Genomic DNA, 20794 nt, shown 5'->3' with positions numbered 1-20794 from the left:
TCGTGTCAAGGACTTGTTTGATCTTTCTTTCTAACTATAAGGGCAAGCCATTGGATGACTTAACTTGTGAAGACTTATTTATGATTTATTAATTAATGTGGATTAATTAATAATTACATTTTAGTCCCTAAGGTAAAGATATATATAGATATATTCTTACAGATAACCCTAGAACGTAATCGATTGATAAGACCCTATATTTGTGAGAGAAAGAGAGAGAATTCGGCTGAAAACTACAGCAGCTCAGCCTCACTCTTCCCAAGGCAATTCGGAGTTTTCCTCGACTTCGGATCGGTGTTTCGGTATTGTCCTTGACATCCTTGAAGAGATCCTTTCATTCCGTGACGATTCCGTTCGAGACCGGTGACCTAGATCGGAGTGTATGGGTAGAGAGGTGCTCAATCTTGGTGGAGACGTGCTCGTGTGGACGAGCTAGAGACCGGACACTTGGACGATTAGTTTGATCGACTCGAATCGACAAGGTTAGTATAAAAGTCTAAACTTTTCTTGTAAATTCATTATGTGATGTTATCTATTTGTTTATAAGACGAGTCTTATCTTAAGATGTGATCTTGAAGTTTTGACTAAACGAGCACGCGATAAAAAAAAATTGATTTTTACCGTTATTTAACTTTTTCGCTGCACATGTGCTCGGTTTTCTAACAGGGGAAGGTCCAGCCCTGAATAGTGATAGGAAAAGTTCGTGTGGGGTCAATCTATTCCTAGTCTTTGGTGAAAAGGTGATGGTCCTCTGGCATCTTAGTGAGGTTGTGACAACGAGTCCAAACTCAATGTGCCTTGTTGTAACTCTGACTAAAATTGGGCATTCTACTTAGAAAGTGAATAAACCCGTATAATGACACTCGATTATGGTTGTTATATATCGTGGTTCTTTTCTTTTCCTTCATCTATAAACATATTTAGATACTGGGACATTTCTTATTAGGAAAAATGATATCGGTGGTTTTTTAAGTTTGTCCATATCGCCAATTGAGTCCTATAAGTTTTGTTTTGACTAAATCAGTCCTAAAACATCTACTTCGTTGTACATTTTTTCTCCAAATTATTACTAAGTGTTAATAGGTGATGATGTCAACATTAGCGGCATTAAATCTTTTTTAACGGTAATTATAATGCCTATATGAAATATATAAAAACCAATAGGAGTCATATAAGTTTGACCAAATTGTCAATCAAATTCTCTAACTTTCAGTTTGGTTAGATCTGTTCTAAAACATAGTACCTTATATGCTACTCCAAACCGTGACTGAGTGTTAACTTGATATGATGTGGAAGCCTTGGGTCAACTCGTCAACCCAGGGTCGAGCTTGCATGGGGCTTGCGAGACGCAACCCAGGGTTTCCCAGCATGAGTCTCCTTAGGTACCAAATACCACTAGTGGTGTCAAATCTAATTATGCCTCGAGAACAGTGAGAGAAGTTGCTTCATTCCTTAGAGGTGGAGTGGCAATGGAATATAATGGCTGAGGACTAAAAGTGTGTTTGGTTTTAAAGTTAAGTAAAGTTAAGTTTTGATTTTAATTGGGTTATAATGATTGTGTTGTTAAATTATGAGAAAAAGTAATGAATAGTTGAGAGAAAGTAATAACTGTATTGTCGAATTGTGAGAAAAGTAATAGATAATTGAAAGAATTAAAAATTAAAAATTGAATTGAATGGTTAAAAAAATTGAAGAAAAATGGGAAAATAATAATTATATTGTTGATTTTTGTTATATAGTTAGTAGAGTTAAAATTAGAGTTAAATTTTAAAATTTTATTGTAAAATCAAACGGGGTATAAAAATTTAAAGATAAGTTTGAGCCATTTTAGTTATTGCCAAATTTAAATTTCATAAAAGTTGGTCATGTTATAAAATATTTCACGCCTTTAAAATTTCTAGATTTTAATATAATTATGAATTTTTTACATTTTGCCCAATAAAAAGAATCTCTCAAATACATTATTATTAATTTTTATACTTTAGTATCCTGAATCCTAATAGTTCCGACTAATCCACTTCGGTCGCGATCAGCCTATTAAGGAGTAATAAATTTTTTTCCATCTACAAGACTCAAATTCAATACCTCATTTAAGGAGATCAAACAGTGAACCGCCTAAACTAATTCATATTAATTCTCAAATACGTTATTATTTGCTTGTGCCCCTGAAATTCTTATGACTCCTAGCACAGTTGCACAAGTTACAAAATTTAGCTTGTCCCTATAAAGGAAAGAATTTGTGCTTCAGTTTTAAGATTTTAGAAATCTCATGGACTAGTAAGAAAATCTCATTTTCTGGGACTCAATTATCAATTTAGGCAAACTTATAAGTCATTTCCATTTCTTATTATATATAATCTTGTTAAAAAGTAATTTATTTTTCATTTTTTTATTTTTGTAGTATTTTATTATTCCAATATAATTATGCTGGAGGATACCCGCATTATGCGAAAAAAGGTGTACATTAAAATAAAAAATAAGAGTTGGAGATAAATTTTGAAAAAAGAAGACAAACAATCACATGATAGAGCGTGGGATTTAGAGGATGAAAGAGGAGAACCTGAAAAGATTGACAATTTAGAGGAAAGAGAGAGGGAAAAACAATATTAACTGGTCAATATTATCATATTATTTAATATTGTATTGAATTTACAAAAAAAATAGGAAATTCAATTCTACTTTCAATTCTCTCTTTTACTTTAAGTTGCATTGTATGATAAATATAAAGGTTATTTTCGATCTTTCAATCATTTTATAAATGAGGAGATTACTATAAAATCGAATTTTTGATTAAATAATAGTATAAGGTTACGGAGTCTAATCTTTATTTTTGTAAAAATTGACATATTCAGTTAAAATAAATAAATTAAGGTCGACGGAAAGAGGAAGTGGAGGGCGAGCTTTCACTCAATGTCTAAACCTATTATTATATAGAAAGTGACCGAGGAAATATACAGTTTAATTATAAAGAATTATTGTCAAGAAAGAAAAGTCAACTTTACTCACTTTTTTAGATATAATAAAAATAAAAATTTGTTCTGAATTAAAGCATATTCTTTTAAAATAGTTTCCTTTATAGTCACTCGTAAGTTGGAACTTCTAATTTTTCATTAGAAAAACAATTTTCTCATAGATGATTCGAGTACAACCCTTTGGTGGGGGGTGGGGACGAAATCCCGGCAATAGTGGACCGATGTCGGTCACTACTGCACAAGTAAGCATATGGCATCCTCAATGCCGTGCCCTCACCTACCATCTCTTCCTTTCCCTTGATTATTTCGTAAGTTTTTCTATTTTAAAATTTTTGTAAATATTATTTTATTTTTGATAATTCTGAAAAATTAATACAAAGCTAATGAAAAAACGGATGGGAAATGCGAAAAACTTAGTAAAAAAAAAGAAATTTTAGTAAAAATCAAATAATTTCTAAAAATGCATGTTTTAATATCTGACAAATTATAAATTCGATTATTTTTAAGAAAGAGAGTAAAAATGGGACACTTTTTTTGAATAAATTAGCCCATTATTAGATTATGTGTTGAAGCGCAAATCTGTACGTACCATTGTAGGATTTGGGGAAGAGAGGCCTCACATTGTCGAGATGTTCTTTCTTATGTATGCATAGGTGTGTGGGCAAACGAGATTACAAATGACATTGTTGCCGACATGCATTGTTCTTCTTCTTGTTCATACGTTTTGTATACGTTGCTATTTCGTGCAAATTTAAGCTAAAATTCAAGCGACAAGGGGTAAGGGGGGTGGGTGGGGTTGGGGGGACGGTGTAGTGACGAAATTTTCATGGACCACGAGCCAAGTATTAGATAAGGTTTCAACATCAAAACCTAGTAGTTATTATATATGCTTACTCAAAATCATGTGGAAATAATTATTTCCCGTCATATCATGATGAATTCATGATACTGATCTTCGTCTGGCGGCTCAATAGCAATTTTGCTACCGAGAGAGAAATAAAGAATATTGAATCATAAATTAAGAATAATTATATTAATTAAGGAATTGATGGCAGTCCGAAACAACCTATAGAATAAAGCTATATATATATATATATATATATATATTGTTATACACAAGAATCCAATTGTTGCAAAAATTGTGAAAAAGAATCCGATTAATGTAACTTATAATCTCAGGGACGATTTTTTTATTTTACCCATATATATTGCGTAAATAAGGACAAAACCCGATTAACTTTCTGATCAGCCGATAAGAAAACTAAGGTGGTGTTTGATAAATTAAGTTCTTAAAAAATAAGCACTTAGTTAGTTAAACAAAGAAAGGGATATTTACCTAAAATGACCCATGGTTTGCCCGTTTTGTCAAATCTATCATATGCTTTTTTTTGTCAAATCTATCACATTGTTTACTTTTTGTATCAAATCTATCCCGGCGTTATCTTTTCCGTCAACACCTAACGGCCGTGCTGACGTGGCCCTTACGTGGCAAGTGTGGCCCACTATCTCTCCATTTGCCACGTCAGCACGGATGTTAGGTGTTGACGGAAAAGATAACGCCGGGATAGATTTGATGCAAAAAGTAAACCATTGGATAGATTTGACAAAAAAAAACATAAGATAGATTTGACAAAACGGGCAAACCATAGGCCATTTTAGGGAAAAACCCTAACAAAGAAATGTATGGGAAGAGAGAGAATGATAAGAATGAGAAAATGTTTTGTGAGAAAAAAGAGCACTAATAAGTGAAAAATGACTTATTTTATTGAGTCAAATTTTTTTGCTTACTTATTAAGTGATTTTTAACTCTGTGATTAAATATATGAGACCATTATATTTTATTTTTCTCTTTTATCCATTTGTCCCTACGACTAACTTGTAACTAATTTTTAAATACTTATTTAATTAAATTATAAATAAACACAACCTAATTGTTTGGGCAAAAAAGAAAATAAATTTATAACTGGATAAACTAGTAAGGGAACAATAATATGTTACAATAATTAGAAAGGGTGATCAAGCTAGGTTAAAATCTCAGCGAGATATGGCGAAAGAAACATTATGTAGCGATTAGATTCTTTTAGTTGGGGCAGTCATGGTGGCTAATAACTTGACCTAATCTTAAAAAAAAGAGTAATCGAGATGAGTCACTTTTGACCACCCTAGTCCCTGCATGAAGATCATTGCCAATATCTACTGCTTTTAGATTCCACTTCCACATATCAAATTGCAAGCCATTTGTTAAATTATCAGCCTCTTTGTTTCATATAATGGTGATATAGAATTCAATTTTTAAAAAAATCATAATTTTCTTGTTATTTTAGGTTACAAGGGCTTTAAGTTTTTAGGATATTATGATCATATACTGTTGAAATATTGGGAAAAAGGAAAAAATTGACAGAAGAATAACACAATCCATATTAGTAAAAATATGAAATTATTGGTCCTTTTATGTGATATAATTCAAACAAATATAGATGAAGTATCCAGGATTCGTTGAATCGATACATACAAAATCTGACGAAATTCATTTAAGTTAAATAAAAATACATGAATTTTTTAAAAATTTATTAGGCTTCGTTTATTTTCTAAGTAATAATCTTACTCAACTTAACTCAACTTTATTTTCTCATCAATTCAACAACATAATCATTACTTTTTTATCTTTTTCTCTAATTTAATAATATATATGTTTTAATCATTTCTATAATCAATTTTTTGATAATAAATTCCCTATTTACTTTTACAACTATATATACATATCAATTTTTCAATAATAAATTTTTCATATTTTTTCACATCAATATATATATACACATATGTATATATATCCTCTTACATTAATATATTTGTCAACACTTATAATTATTGCACAAAATCAAGTTGAGTTGGATCATGATCCAACTCGAAAACCAAACTCATACTTAAGTATTTCACTTGAAAGGTCATGCAATGATGAGCTAAGAGTTGGCAAATGGAAGTCTCGCATTTTGTTCTTTAGTTTTTATAGATCTATATAATATATAATGCCAAGACGAAAGGTAAAGGATGAATGTCATTGCTCCATTTGGTAACCCACAACTCCATACAGTTTCTCGGATTTCCTAATTGTTTTAATCTATAAGTGTCATTATGACACGTTATTCTCACTAGCCATTTAACGAGTACATTGCGCGAAAGTGTTATTTGTTGCAAAAAATTTAATATTTTATTATAAAGAGTCTTTAAAAATAGTAATTTATAATTGTAGAATTAACTCTTTGATAATCATCCAAATAATGAGGAACAAAGAATGTTATATTCACCGTATTAGATTTACTCTATCAAATACTTTATTTACATAAAAAAAACTATATTATTCACTTAAAAAATATTAATTTATATATTTTATAAATAAGATTAGTAAAATCACATAAATACCAACGTGGATTGGTTCAAACAGTTCGACGCTTATTCGCCTTAGGTAAGATATCGAGTTAGTCTTATGAATATAAAAAAATTCACGTTATGAGAGTTTTACCCTTTAGTGGGCTGATCCGGCTCGACTGGATTAGTCATGGTCGAATTAGGCTTCCGGATACAAGAGTCCACACTGAAAGAAAATCACATGAATAAAATTATTTTAATTAAAGTAATGAATTAATACCTTTTAATTTTTAAAAGACTTAATTTTCAACATCGAAATTGTAGAAAAAATTTACATTTTATATCCTTTATACAATAATAAGTTACTCATATAATTTAAATGTTACAACTTTAAGTAAATTTGATAAAAGAGAGACTAAATTTATTTCATTCATTTAATGAACTTTTAAATTAAATAGATTCTTTTAGCATCATTTTTTAATTTCTTAAGTATATTTAATATTGTAATAGCCTTTTAATATTCTAAACCTCCTTACAATTTCAATTATGTAAGCAATTACTTGTGTGAAAAATATTAGAAAAACATTTTCGTATCTTTTTTAAACTGAAAAAACCTATTACAGTTTCAAGAATATAATAAAACATCTATGGAAATGAAAATTGAAAAAGAAAATAATTTAATTAATCGGATTCCAAGAGATATATTTATTGCGAAATTGTACGGACTCTTAGATTAATTCACTTGCTTTTTTTATATTTTTTATTGTATTTAATAGTGGTATAGAAATTTTTAAAAGTAATTTTACTTGTTAAACCAAGAATTGGAAAATGAAAATAATTTTGATAAATTGAATTGATATAAATATATTACCCTATAAATCAATTTATCTACTTGTGTATTAATTACTAATGTATTAAAGAGGGTAGAAAAGATTAAAGAAATTTAGGTAAATAGAGAGTTGAGGGCTTGACTCATGGCGGAATCTCATTAAATTTACTTTTCATTTCGCTATTATATATTATATATAGCTACAGAAATAATGAATAATTGTATCGAGAAGATGAAAGTCAAGCTCCATTCAATTTCTCAAACTTCTTGATATTTTAACCTATAAGTGTATTATGACATTTAGTTTTTATACGAAAAATATGAATAACTTTAGTAACAAGAAATATGAAGAAGAGATAATCTATTTCGTTAAAATATTTAAGTGAAAAAGCAAATAATAGATCACTAATTTGACACTCTCCCACTGCAGTAATTTTTTTTTTACTTTTATATGACAAAAATTAAATAATTAACATATATGATGTACAAATAAATTTATAGTACGCCTAAATATTACAAAGCATGAAATAACTAAATATCATGAACAAATATGTACTCTAGCCATATAATTATATGCAAAAGTCAAAGCATAGAGATCCAGTGTGGCTAAAGGACTTGTCCTATGGGTTTACAATTGTGTGTTGGGAGGATTAGTCAAGTGAAACCCGCTATCCTTATTATAGAAAAATATATTGTAGGCATTGGTGCAACAAAAAATGAGAGATTTTTTTTAGTGGAATGGGGGCTGAAGCCCAAAGAAATTAAATTACACAAGAATGGGGTGAGGAGACCTAGGAAATATCACCATAAAGAAGAGTGTTAATACCCTCCGGAGATAAATGAAAAATATGGAGACCCCAGGAGAGGGCTAATAACATCCGAGCAAGCCAATCAGCGAAAGAGTTGTCTTCCCAGAAGGTATGAACTACATGAACATCCGAATCCTCTTCGAGTGTAGAGAAAAATTAGCATGAATAAAAAGATGAACTCGGTTTTGTACTTATAGGTTATTTGGATGTTGAACTTGAAAAATGGTCACTTATGCCGAGAAATTCTTTCAAAATATAGAGATGTTTTTTAATTTTCCAAAAAATTATATATATTATTACGTACAATTAATATAGATGAATAATTAAAATATGTCTAATATGACACAAACAAAATATGGTAAAATTCATTGAACTACAATTGAAATGTCAATTCAACGTGGAGCTGAGGATTATCGCAAAGATTGATTCGAGCAAGTAACGGCATTTTACCAAGAGTTGCAAGTTCCCTAATGGAGCAGTCGCATTTCGCACTTCGTCTTTTATATAATATATAAATTGATTTGCCAAAGTCTTTTAAGTATATATTCGGCTTTTATGAGTAAATTGAGATCCGTGCATTGGGTGTATGATGTGTTAGTTTTCGTTGGGTGTTTTCAGTCTAGCATTGGAGAGTGGTTTGCTGATAATCGGTGGTCCTGATCGGTGTGAGGTGGTGGTTCTTCTGTTGGAAATAGGATACCTTATCGATCGTAGCCACTGTATTGTAGTTTCAATTTCGCCAATATGAAATAAGATCATCTTTCTTATCAAAAGAAAAATTAAAATTCGTGCGTGCTGTGAATTTACGTATAATCTAAACTTTTATTAACTATGTTAATTACATGGAAAATATTATGGCTACCTTATAAAGACCCAAACGGGCAACCAAGGGGAATGTATCTGGTCAAAATGTAATCATTACATAATTGATTCATGGACCAAATATATCATATTTATGTTCACCTTTTTTACTCCTTTATTCTGTTAATTACTGGCCGATCTCTGATAATCTATTAATTAGTAGCCAAATAAAATTTGTTTAAGTAATTACCAAGACAGAGAACCGTAGCTTGCATTGCCTTGTATATACATCTAGTAAATGCTTGACAATATTATATTCCATGAACGTCACTTCTCTAATAAGAGATATGCATTAACTTCAGAAAAATAAAATAAACTTAAAAATACATGCATTATATCAGGTTATATAGAAAATGAAGTTAATATTACAAAATAATTCTTTAAAATTAAAGAAAATAATAAGACATGGGATTGGTCTTTGTCAATGGATTACCCCACGTTTAATTATGCCCGTGACAAAGTAGCTTTTTTCCGGCCTCCGACACGCATCGAATTTCTCGATTTTTCCAATAAAACACGACATGGAAAAGAACACACAAACTTCATGCCCCCGAAAAATCTTCCTCGGTCTTCTTTTGTTTTTAAAAAAGATATTCTAATTTCCGAGGAATGAAGCAAACGTGAATCTCTAGATTCTTATGTAATTATTTCTTTATTTTTTTGCTTGAAATAATTTATTTATTTATTTATTGCTTGAATGATGTTTTTTTTTTATTTTTTATTTTTATTTTTATTTTGTTCATTTATGGGTGCCTTTATGCTATTACGTGACTTTGTAAATACTCCGAGCAATATTTCGATAAACGAATTATTTCAGAAATGAGAATAATACTGAGGACAACTCTAATCATCCTAAGATTGGTCCATGGTATCTTGGCAATCTAGTTTACACAGACACATCGTGCAATTAATTGCGATAACGAAATAAGATGTTTAATACTCTTTTGAAATTTCTCGTCCCGTGCTTGACTATATTTTTGTGACTAATTTATCAGTAGAAATATACGGAAAAGACCAAACTTAGAAAAATATAATATAGTAATATCTTCTTATAAAATTCTGAATATCTAATGAGCAACAACGACAGCAAATTTATTGAAGAAAACCATCCTTTGACACATAATTAAGATTTCCAACTCACATCCTTCGTAAAAGAACACCGCGACTGTCCTTCATAGAGCATGTGAAGAGAAAATGCCCACCACCAGGAGTCACCATTATTTTTATTTACGAAAATTATTTTATTATTTTCACCAAAAAAATAAATTATTTTTATTCTATGCCCCCATGGTTCACGAGTGCCTAGACGTTCACGGTACATATATTCCATAAAATCCAATGACAAATTACTCCCATATTAAATTACAACGTACAAATAAGATAATTTTTTTTAACTCGAGAATACGAGAAATGAAACATTAACAATACAGCGACATACGAAAGACATTCTCGAGTCGATACCTATCGTCTTTCTCGATGGGAGGACGCTAACGAACCTCATGAACAATCTTGAAGACAACCGCAACTATAAATAAACAGAAACAGAAGCCTCAAGCCTCAAGCCTCAAGCCTCAAGCCTCCTCCCACTCTCACTACTCATCCTTACAGCCAAATAATTACGGTTCCCCCCCAAAATGTCTGCTGCTGGTCACAAGTCTTTAATAGGCTGCGCCACATTATTGCTTGTCCTTCAGCTCTCGTTCTTCTTCCTCTTCCTTGATGGAGCCAGTGGCAGCGGCGAGCCGAACTATTGGTATAATTTGACGAGCACGCGAGGTCGGAACCAGGTACTAAGCGGCGGGTGCAACCTGTTCCAGGGGAGTTGGGTGTTAGACCTGACTTATCCCCTGTACGACTCGTCGAGCTGCCCCTTCATAGATCCCGAGTTCGACTGCCAGAAATACGGCCGGCCCGATAAGCAGTACATGAGATACGCATGGAAGCCCGACTCTTGTAACATCCCCAGGTATATATTCTTAGCCGTATGTATGCACAGTCTTCTCTTAACGGTCGAGGATTTATCCATTGAGTTCTCTAAACATGTAGGGGGTTTCTTCTGTTCTCTATTGAATATGTACGCCGCTTCTTCAGTTCTCGAGTATTGAAAATGAGTTTTTCATATCACAAAGACGTGATTTAATAACAAATTAAACTTTTAGTGGATGGACTTTATATATAATGTACGGATTAAAAATTTATCGGAAACATCTTGTGATCAAGATCAAACCGACTCTTATACGAGATTAGTTTAAGCCTATAAACTAGCCGTGATTTTATTTTTATTTTAAAAAAAAGACTTCTCGTTTCAACTGCATTTTTCGCAGACAAATATCACTTTCGCATGCTTTTTTCGGCTATTTTTTTGGGCTATTTTTAAGAAAGCGAAGGTCGGAAAATAAGAAAAATTCCTGTTATCTCCATCATGTTTCATCCAATTTTCTCAATCATTTTCTTATAAATTCAATAATTTGAATCATTACTGTTAACGAACGACAAACACGTATAGGATCGGGTGATAGGCCAACTAACGCGTGGATGTCTAAAGATAAATTTAGTGAATGATGACCAATATTATGATGATGATTTAATACAGGTTTGATGGAGGTGATTTATTGAGGAGGTGGAGGGGGAAGAAGATAATGTTTGTGGGGGATTCACTGAGCCTCAACATGTGGGAATCGTTGTCTTGCATGATCCATTCGTCGGTGCCCAATTCCAAGACCAGCTTCCTCAGGAAAGAATCCCTTTCCGCTGTTACTTTCCAGGTTTGCTCCCTTCCCTCTTCTTTTTTAGTCTTTTGCCCCTTTTATTATTTTTTTCGATGGGTATTATAATATTTAAAAATTCAATAATACCCAATGAGTTCAGTTTAAGTCGGATCAATCCACTGAGAAATAAAATTTTCTCAACGAAATTTTCTTTTCATTCGTAAAATTCAAAATCAAAACGTAATTTAAAAGAATAAGAGGTGAATTGCTCGAATCAATTCATATTACTCCCTTATATTGTCCGTTATATTATTTCCTCTTCCTTGTTTGTCTCTTTTCTCACCAAATTTCCGATTTCAACCCTTCTTTTTGCCCTTTCCTTCACGGAAAGCTGACCTCCATGCCCTCTTTTGAGATAGAGATGATATTAGATATCACTTTTGCCTCCTCCTCCACCCTTTTTCCTTTTTCTGACTTCTTCTAGAAAAGAGAGTCAGGTTTTGATTTGATCACCCCAGATATACAGTAGCTATTATTCGATATTGATCGAGGAGAGAAAATGCGCCAAAATGGTATCTATGTTATGTCGATTTTTAAAAAAGTCTTGAATTTTATACGACCGCTTGTCAACTTTATGGATATAGTATAGAACCTTTAATTTGGGTTCTAATCTTGATTGTCTGTGCACGCAATGTCCCTCAGTGGTTAATTCTGATGCACTAACCTCATATTTCCATTAAAAGTTTAAAAATCAGGTTTACTCATTTTTATTAAAACGGAGAATCTTAAATCTAATTGAACATAGAAAAAAAAAATAAAGGGAAATCAGAATATTGACGCATTAAATTCGAAATCTCTTAGTATTATATTGAGATTGATGTCAATACATCAAAGCTATCTCTCTTCTTCCAAATGAGCTTGAATTAGCTTTGATTTCGTGAATTCTCTCTAATTCATATATTCTTTTCCGGTGATAAGAGAAATCTACGAATCAAGTATAAAGATAAAAAGTAAAAGCTAAATAAATAGATACATAAATTTCATTGCTAAGAATCGAACCTTAAATCGTTTAATTTTGAGGGACTTGTGTCACCGTACTAAGATCCATTTCTTGTATTTACATATATTTACTCATCATCATCTTAGAGATTTGTTCTTTTGCAAGATTATGAAGCTATGAGGTCATGGGTTGGCTGAAATTGAACTAGTTCATCTAGCAGTTTTATAAGATGCTTTCAAATCATGCAACTATGTGCTTTTCCTTGTCCACTCCACCTTCTCTTAATCTATTGGATATAATCTTATGAAGTGGTTGGGAAAGGTGGAGAAGGGCTCTTTCCCTGAAAAAGAAAAGTTGGGGGGCCCCACTGCAAACAAGAAATGAGAAATAGTGAGTAAATTATTGCCCCTAGAATTTACAAGAATCAGCTTTAAGGTCTAATCCAGCAAAGGGAACACATTGGCAGACATTGAAACAGCTAAACCCAACGTGGCTGTTTCTTCCGTTGTCTCTTGGCATTTGGCCATTAGCCATTAGGTTTAGCATGTTAAATTTTCTAATGTAAAGGCTGTCGCGGACCTGCATCTTAATCAAGAAATTACATTTTTTTTCAGTTATAAAATAAACTCTTAAATTTAGTATAATAAATTTGAAATTCTAAATATTTAATAAAGATTTTGATAGTGCCACTTAAGTATTGAATTTAAGAATTCTTGATTATCATATAATATATGCGTCACTATGCTACATCCTCTTTGATATGAATTGCATATTTACTTTTAGAGTGTTTCATGATAGGATCACCAGTCCATTTCATTAGCTATTAAGATTTATGTTCATGATATTAGTTTTATGGTCTCTTTTGTGATCGAATTTTTTTCTAAAAAGACATATAAGTCGTTGGGTTAAGCAGTCCAATCTAAAATCTTAAACTAATAGATAGTGAAATTTAAGCTTATTTTGCGCACAAGTCTGGCACGCACTGTCACCTGCCCTCAACAACGAAGATTGGAGTGTAGGGTCTTCCTTCTCTGCATCAAGGACTTATTTGACTACAAAGGATGTTTTTCCTTTTATATACTCGTGCTAGCGGGAACAACTGATCACAAATCGTACTTCTTTTCCCGCACTTACCTTCACTAGTCATGGGGGATTTCTTCCTCGTCACTAGAGTCGAACGAGGTGTTAATCCTATCATGCAAAATAAATCTTTACATAAATTATAATTTATTGAATTTATATCTAACTCAAAAGGTTAAACTCGGAATTGGCAAGGATCTTCTCTTCAAGGGCAACGTGGGGTTCCTTGTTTTTCTCCAACTCTAAACATACCAAAAAGAAAGAAAGGGAAACAAAACTTGGTCCTAGGTCCTAATTTCAATATATAAGTTTGTTAGAAATCCGATCTTTAGACTTTGCACAAGAGATAAACCTATATACACAAACTTTTTTCACTAAGATCACAAATATTCTCAATTTATTAATAATTGAAGCTAATTCAATTCATTCAGTCATCAATCTGATCCTCTCTACAAGGAAATATAGCCATTTTCTATTGACATCAACCCGTTTGGTTTTAGGGTCCGTTTTTAAAATTTTAACTCTAACTTTAACTTTATTCACTATACAATAAAAGTCAACAACACAATTATTATTTTTTTATTTTTCTTCAATTTTTTTATCCATTCAATTCAATTTTTAATACTAAATTCTCTCAACTATTTATTATCATTTCATAATTTTTCTCATAATTTAACAATACAATCATTACAATCCAATTAAAATTAAAATTTAACTCTACTTAAATGTAAAATTAAACGTAACGTATTGGGGAGTCCTTAGCAGAAATTTCCCTGATCCCGCTACCATATTTTATTATTTATGGCTTTAATTGAAATATGGCAAGAGGCCCCACCCCTGACAGGCTGGGTGACGATGAACCTGCCAAACCTCCATTGGCCTTGTCCTGTGCCCTTTTGTTCTGTTCTTAGCATCTTACCCTTTTGCATATTCTCCCTATGGTTCCCAAGTCACAGTCCCCGTTAAGGTAATTATATTTACATTTGCAAATATTCAAGCAATTCTCATATTAAACTTGACATCATTGATTATATGATTACCATTATGGTAGTAATTAATGGGGACACAAACTAAGCGTGGTTTAGCCCCATGCCTCGTGTCGCTTTGCCTCATCATAGTTAATATTTTTTCGATTACAATATTAAGAAGGTTCATAGACCTGTCATATCGATAATATTGGGATAGGTAGGAATATTTCTAAGGAACGCTCACGTGATTAACAATCATTTACATGCTTATTGCAATATAATTGATAGTTTCTTACCTTACATGAATATGTAGGATTCCAAAAAAATTTCTCTTATCGACGAGAATACTTTGGTTTTGGGTCGATTCCCAGTACACTAAAGGTGGTTAGTCAATCTAAAATAACCAAATTTAAGGAGAAAAATAGGTGGCATTATTAGCTAAGAATCGAATTGCAAGCAACATTATTGTCCAGCTAGCACCTAATAAAATAATTTGTCCATAATTTGATGTCATAATTTCATTTTACTCTTCACGTGAATGCTTTCGTACAGTCCCTAGGTTGTCCCATCCTCCGACGCTAGTGTGGACTCACGTGAAAAATAATGGTGGATCCCCTTTCATAGATTCAATTTAGACATGAGGACTTGCTTTTCCTGTTGTTAGACAAGGATTGGAGAATGAAGACTTTTGCTAATTCTCTTTAAAAACTGTATAGTAAATTCGTAACAATTTTAGTTTAGATATATGATTCTAGGTGAATTATTTCACAGGATTACGGAGTAACGATTTATCTGTACCGCACGCCGTATCTGGTGGATATAGTCCGACAGAAGGAGGGTCGAGTCTTGAAGCTGGACTCGATCGAGGCCGGCAAGGCATGGAGAGGAATGGACGTGCTCATCTTCAACTCGTGGCACTGGTGGACCCACACCGGGAAATCCCAACCGTAAGATTTAATTCCATCTCTTGTTCACTAGCATTTCTCCCTTCTCCCTGCTTGTAATTTTTCGGTTATTTAGTCATTATCATTTTTAATTATTTCTCACTAATATCTACGTGTTATGACATAACATGACCCTGTGTGAGATTTAGAATTATTTTTAAGAGCATACATATAATTGCAGGTGGGATTATATGGAAATTGGGAATACTTTGTACAAAGATATGGACCGTTTGGATGCATTCTCGAAGGGGCTCACCACTTGGGCCAACTGGGTCGACCTCAACGTCGACCCATCAAAGACCAAAGTCCTCTTCCAAGGAATCTCTCCCACCCATTACATGTAAGCCATTAAATATCTTAAGCATTTCATTTAAAATCCAGATTCAATTTATTTTAATTATTGTTAATTTTCCTTTTTCAATTAATGCGTAGAGTTAACAGTAATTAAGAATTTTAGTAGTCAGCCTGGAGAAAAGTTGGCCTCAATTGAGATAGAGGCGGAATCGATTTCTCGCACAATTTTTTTTTTTTTAACTTAACATTCCGTAGAAGTTGCTGAGATTTTGCAAAAACAGGGGCAAGGACTGGAACCGGCCGAAGAAGAGTTGTATGGGGGAACAGGAGCCGCTGTCCGGATCCAGTTACCCAGCGGGCCTGCCACCGGCAACCTCAGTCGTGAGCAAAGTACTGAGCAGAATGAAGACCCCGGTGTATCTTCTGGACATAACAATGCTTTCGCAGCTCAGAAAGGATGCTCACCCCTCCGCTTATAGCGGGGACCACTCTGGCAACGACTGCAGTCACTGGTGCCTCCCTGGACTCCCCGATACCTGGAACCAGCTCCTATACGCAGCTCTAGTGATGTGAAAAAGATCATCAAGACCGAAGGTTTATCTCTAGTAGGATTATAATTTGTTTGGCAAACATGAAAATACTGTAAGGTTCAAAATTTACCCATGAAATGACCTTCCCCATGATGGATGACAATAAAGTGAAAAGAAAGATCAAAAGTGTAAATTCTATCAATGAGTATAACTGGTCTGAAATGATATGAAGTTGAATGCAAATTTAGCAAGATCAAGTTGACAATTTTATCTAATGCAAACTGATTAATCTCTCTTTCCTATCATCAATGGGCATAATTTATATTTTCGAATCTAGTTGCCCAAAGCTCAGAGGCATTGTATTCTGCGATTAGGAATCCAACATCAGAAGTCGCATGTATTCAACATGCATTCAGCAATAATTCCATCGCCAGAAACCAGAAACATAATTTGACTGAAATAGAGCAAGCATTGTCTTTCTACAAAAGTCATACATAAAGTTATCCTCGATAGCTTGCATACAAAGATTCTTTCATACTGTTGGTGTAACGCGGCAAATGAAAGTTCGAAAAGTGGTCCTTGAGTTGTTGGGTATCAAAAGATTCCACGAGACAAAACATGGGACTAGATGGTGGAAACTGGAAACTAACCTCAGGAAAAGGCTCTGAGAAGGTAACAGAGGAAACTGAGCATTAGTAGCCAACATAAACTGCAGCATTCACAATATAACAGTCCTCGTTCTTGTCTCCCATTTCTTCGACGAGTACCCCACTTGAGCAGATCATTCCTCCGTCCACAACTTCAACACTGATAATCTCTCCACTGCAATTGTTTTCAGGGGAGAAATCTTTGTCAAACCAATAAACTCAAATGGTTCTCCGATTCATCTCAACTTCTAATTCTAAACCAATTTGAACACAAATTCCCCTTAGATACTCACTATGGGAAAATGGATTTGACTCGCCCTACATCAAGGAACTGTTGGAGAGAGTGAGGGACACCGAGCTTTATCTGCAGCTTCATCTGCCCGGATGTGACTCCAGGTATCGAGCCTGCAACCATTTTTTATTCCCGATTATCAAATCAAGAACCTTTAAGGCAACACAACCGTCATATCGATCATCATGATAAGAGAACTTAATCCATTTTTTTGTGACACAATATCGAGGTAACCATTCAAACACAAATCTTTCGACTTCACCCTTCAGCAGCACGAGGAAGAATTTAAACAATGTGATGTATGCTCCTTTAGCAGATACTAAGCACATTAAACTGTTAAAAGTTTCAGAATAACTACTTCGAGAATTTCGCATCACTTGATTATCTCCTCGAAAAAAAAAACAAAAACAAAAAGACGAAGAAGGCGATAAACTGTTTCAGAAAAGAGTACCTTTCCGGAACGCAGGGATCGAATTAGAAGAGATGGCGTCCCTACAAGCCCTCATTGCCGCCGCCGTAATATCTTGCCTGTGGAATAACAGGCAGCAGAAATGGCCGGCAATCCCGAATGATTAGTACTCACAGATGGAAAATACAGGGATTCGAGCATTAAGAACAGGAAGAGAACGGTGAAATTGGACACTGCAGATTGAAAATTCGACTAGTGGAAACTGCAAGATGAGCTGATTAAGAATCGGAGAGGAACTACCAACCCGTGCTGGTCATAGCCCACGCCCATCTCCACGAACAAGAGCTTCATCGCGGGCTGGCTCGGGCGAGCCTCGGCGGCTTGGCCGGGTTCCATGGTCGATCGAGTGGCTTTGATGGGGCGGGAAATTCGAGGAAGAGAAGGCGGAGAAGATCGGACCTTGGAGGAGAGGAATGGGGAGAGCGCTGTGGAGAAGAAATCGACGCGACGGTTGGGCAATGAAGAGTAAAGCAACGAAGAGTAAAGCAACGAGGAGGAGGACGCTGCCATTTCCTTCCCCCTAACGACCAACGTCCGCTGAAGCCGACGGCGACGCACAGATCAAGCTCAGCCCGGAACCAATGACCCGCACCGGATCCATTATTTTTTTCGGCCTGAACCCGATATTCGAAAGCCCAACTGGACCCCAATTAATTTAATCGAGCTGGGTCGGTCCACTACGGATGAAACTCTCAGAGCGTGAATTTTATGCATTAACAAGGACTCGAACCGAGATCTTACTTGAGCGGAACAACCGCTTGATCCGATCCACGTTGGTACTGGGTCCATTATTTTCAATCTCTGGTCCTCATATTTCTCTTTTTTCAAACCCTCAAACAATGGGATTCAGTATAAATTATTCCCTAGACTTTTTTCATTTTCTCGGTTACCACAGGGGAATGGATGAGAGAAGGCAAAATAAATGGACGAGAATAGAATCATGAGTCTCTCTGTTCCGAGAGGTTTGTCGATTACCTTTTAAGAATCGGACTCTTGCAGACAATTTCCAACTCCTCCATAAGATTATCTGTACACTTTGAAGACTAAAAGTAGAAAGCATGTTATAAAATCATGATGCGTTCGTAAACTCTTAATTTACGGCCTTACGCGGGACAGGTCGAGCCTCTCCCCTTGAAATTCCTTGAGGTTAGAATGCCTCCTTGAGCCCATGCTTTTTTGGCTATTGCACAACATCAAGCACTGAATGAGACTTGTTTGAAAAAAAAGGGAAAGATCTAAATGATTTTAATTGTTTTTCAGTTAAAACAATTGAATGCAGTCTCAAAAGTTTTACATCTAGTTTTCCATGAATCGTTTTAGTTCCCATTACAGTTATAGGTAAGAATATGATTTATTCTCATTTTAACATTTCAGGTTTTAAGATCAGTTACATATGACCAATATTCAAATCTTCGGAGTAGTGAGATATTGCTTTCTTATGAAAGTATTCAGGACATGAATTGCTAAAGGTAAAGCTTAGGTGATAAATTGTCAAGTTCCATTGATTGAAGGGTTCTGAGGTAATAATTTAATTTTTGATTTTTTTTTCATTACAAAGGAGGCCCGTATGCCTAATACAATGAATTACTTGCCACGAGCCGAATAGACAATAAGGAAATGGGAGTTAAAATGGACCGGAAATTCCATTGATGAGAATAGAAATAAGGTTATATTAGAACGCCGGAATAGTATAGAAAGGAATGAAACAGATTGGGTTTAATGGCCTGAAAATACAAATACTTTCCTTAAGTTCCCACATCTACCTTTTTTCTTTAATTTTATTTTGATATGTACAAATTTTTGTTCCGTTCTCACGTCTACCAAAACGTCAATTGCTTCATTAAATTTGCTAACATGGTCGTTTAACAGTATTGACGTGGCAAACGGAATCTAGAATGTCATTTTTTTTTGTTTCCGTAAAATCACAGAATTTTAATTTATTTTTAGATCTACCAATATTATATTTTATAAAATCCTAAACTTTTTACTCCTTTAATTATTTCACAGATATTGATCCATATCTATGATGTGATTTTTAAATTTCTAGGTGTATTTCCTTCTAAATGTATTTATTAATTAGTTTTACTTGAAATAAAAAAAAAAGGACCCAATTTAAGTTGGTTTTTTCGATATTCAATACTCGAATTATTTGAAATTTTAAACGGATTTTGTATCTTGCGATAATGACATTCCTGAATACGGCTAGTTATACTCTGGATTTGGGTTGTAACATTTAGCCATGCAATTTTTTTATTGAGATCTATTTAGCAATGCAATTATAAGTACATATAGAGTAGGATTTCAACAAGTACTCCATGTAAGATTATGAACTATCTAGTTCCGAAAACTTCTATTCTATAACACTGAACCATAGTTGACAGTCCTCAATTGCTGGTTGGAGCCTGCTTTGCTTACTAGCGGCATGTCAATCTAATCCAACTGCGGAAAGTAACTCTAATATCTAGCTATCGGTAGAATTTTCCTAATTCTGACTTCTCATGTAAATAAAAAAAGAAATTCAATTAAGTGGGAAGTTTACTTTGCTTTATCAGGGGACATGTCAATTTAATCTAATGGTCAGCAGTGCCTATGGTCAACTGTCCATTTAGGTTGTCGATTTCTCTATTATTTTCTTAAGTATGGGGAATAGCCTAGAATATGATACAAAATAGTGTGGAAAACTGTTATAATTTCATTATGTTAAAACGAAATACAGTAACAGTACCACATAATTATAATAAAAAACACACCGATTTATTTGAATTTTTTCTTTTTTATTTATGTGGGAAGTAGGAGATATGAAAAATTCTACTAGTTGTTAGGATGCTAGAGTTACTTTCCACCAGTAGATTAGATGAACCTGCACTAAATTAAGCCATCCCACTTGAATTATTTTTGTTTACTTAAGAAGCAAGAATTGGGAAAAAAAATTTACCGGTAGCTAGGGCAGCTACTTCCCATCATTGCAATATATTGATATGCCCCTTACTAAGTAATGCAAACTCCATCCAGCAATTTAGGACCG

General features: G+C 33.7%; 2 protein-coding genes across 3 annotated transcripts; one reads left to right on the top strand and one right to left on the bottom strand.

The window, feature by feature from the left end:
• The first annotated feature begins 10383 nt into the window (after positions 1-10383).
• LOC116204770 (protein trichome birefringence-like 38) lies at positions 10384-16626 on the top strand. Its single transcript, XM_031537050.1, has 5 exons — positions 10384-10803; positions 11431-11602; positions 15365-15540; positions 15719-15877; positions 16113-16626. The coding sequence occupies exons 1-5, from the start codon at positions 10472-10474 to the stop codon at positions 16402-16404; spliced, it is 1131 nt and encodes a 376-aa protein (XP_031392910.1). The 5' UTR covers positions 10384-10471; the 3' UTR covers positions 16405-16626.
• Positions 16256-18335, bottom strand: LOC116204771. Of its 2 annotated transcripts, XM_031537052.1 has the most exons (5): positions 18014-18335; positions 17752-17828; positions 17302-17413; positions 17012-17183; positions 16256-16392 (listed from the first exon to the last, which is right to left on the bottom strand). In XM_031537052.1, the coding sequence occupies exons 1-4, from the start codon at positions 18277-18279 to the stop codon at positions 17054-17056; spliced, it is 585 nt and encodes a 194-aa protein (XP_031392912.1). In that variant the 5' UTR covers positions 18280-18335; the 3' UTR covers positions 16256-16392; positions 17012-17053. The 2 variants fall into 2 exon arrangements, with proteins under 2 accessions (XP_031392912.1, XP_031392911.1); XM_031537051.1 differs by lacking the exon at positions 16256-16392 and having other exon boundaries at positions 16789-17183; positions 18014-18334.
• Positions 18336-20794: the final 2459 nt, after the last annotated feature.

The sequence above is a fragment of the Punica granatum genome, chromosome 4, assembly GCF_007655135.1.
Source record: "Punica granatum isolate Tunisia-2019 chromosome 4, ASM765513v2, whole genome shotgun sequence".
NCBI lineage: Eukaryota > Viridiplantae > Streptophyta > Magnoliopsida > Myrtales > Lythraceae > Punica > Punica granatum.
The sequence above is the reverse complement of the archived record's forward strand: the minus strand, read 5'-3'. Positions and strand labels throughout refer to the sequence as shown.

Bases quoted from the DNA above. Each gene is read 5' to 3' on its own strand.
- LOC116204770 (XM_031537050.1), top strand. From the start codon at position 10,472: ATGTCTGCTGCTGGTCACAAGTCTTTAATAGGCTGCGCCACATTATTG. The intron at 11,603-15,364 runs GTTTGCTCCCTT...ATTATTTCACAG, and splicing joins TTTCCGCTGTTACTTTCCAG to GATTACGGAGTAACGATTTA. The intron at 15,541-15,718 runs GTAAGATTTAAT...ATATAATTGCAG, and splicing joins CACACCGGGAAATCCCAACC to GTGGGATTATATGGAAATTG.
- LOC116204771 (XM_031537052.1), bottom strand. From the start codon at position 18,279: ATGGCAGCGTCCTCCTCCTCGTTGCTTTACTCTTCGTTGCTTTACTCT. The intron at 17,829-18,013 runs GTTGGTAGTTCC...GTTATTCCACAG, and splicing joins GTGGGCTATGACCAGCACGG to GCAAGATATTACGGCGGCGG. The intron at 17,184-17,301 runs GTGAGTATCTAA...AAACAATTGCAG, and splicing joins GTCAAATCCATTTTCCCATA to TGGAGAGATTATCAGTGTTG.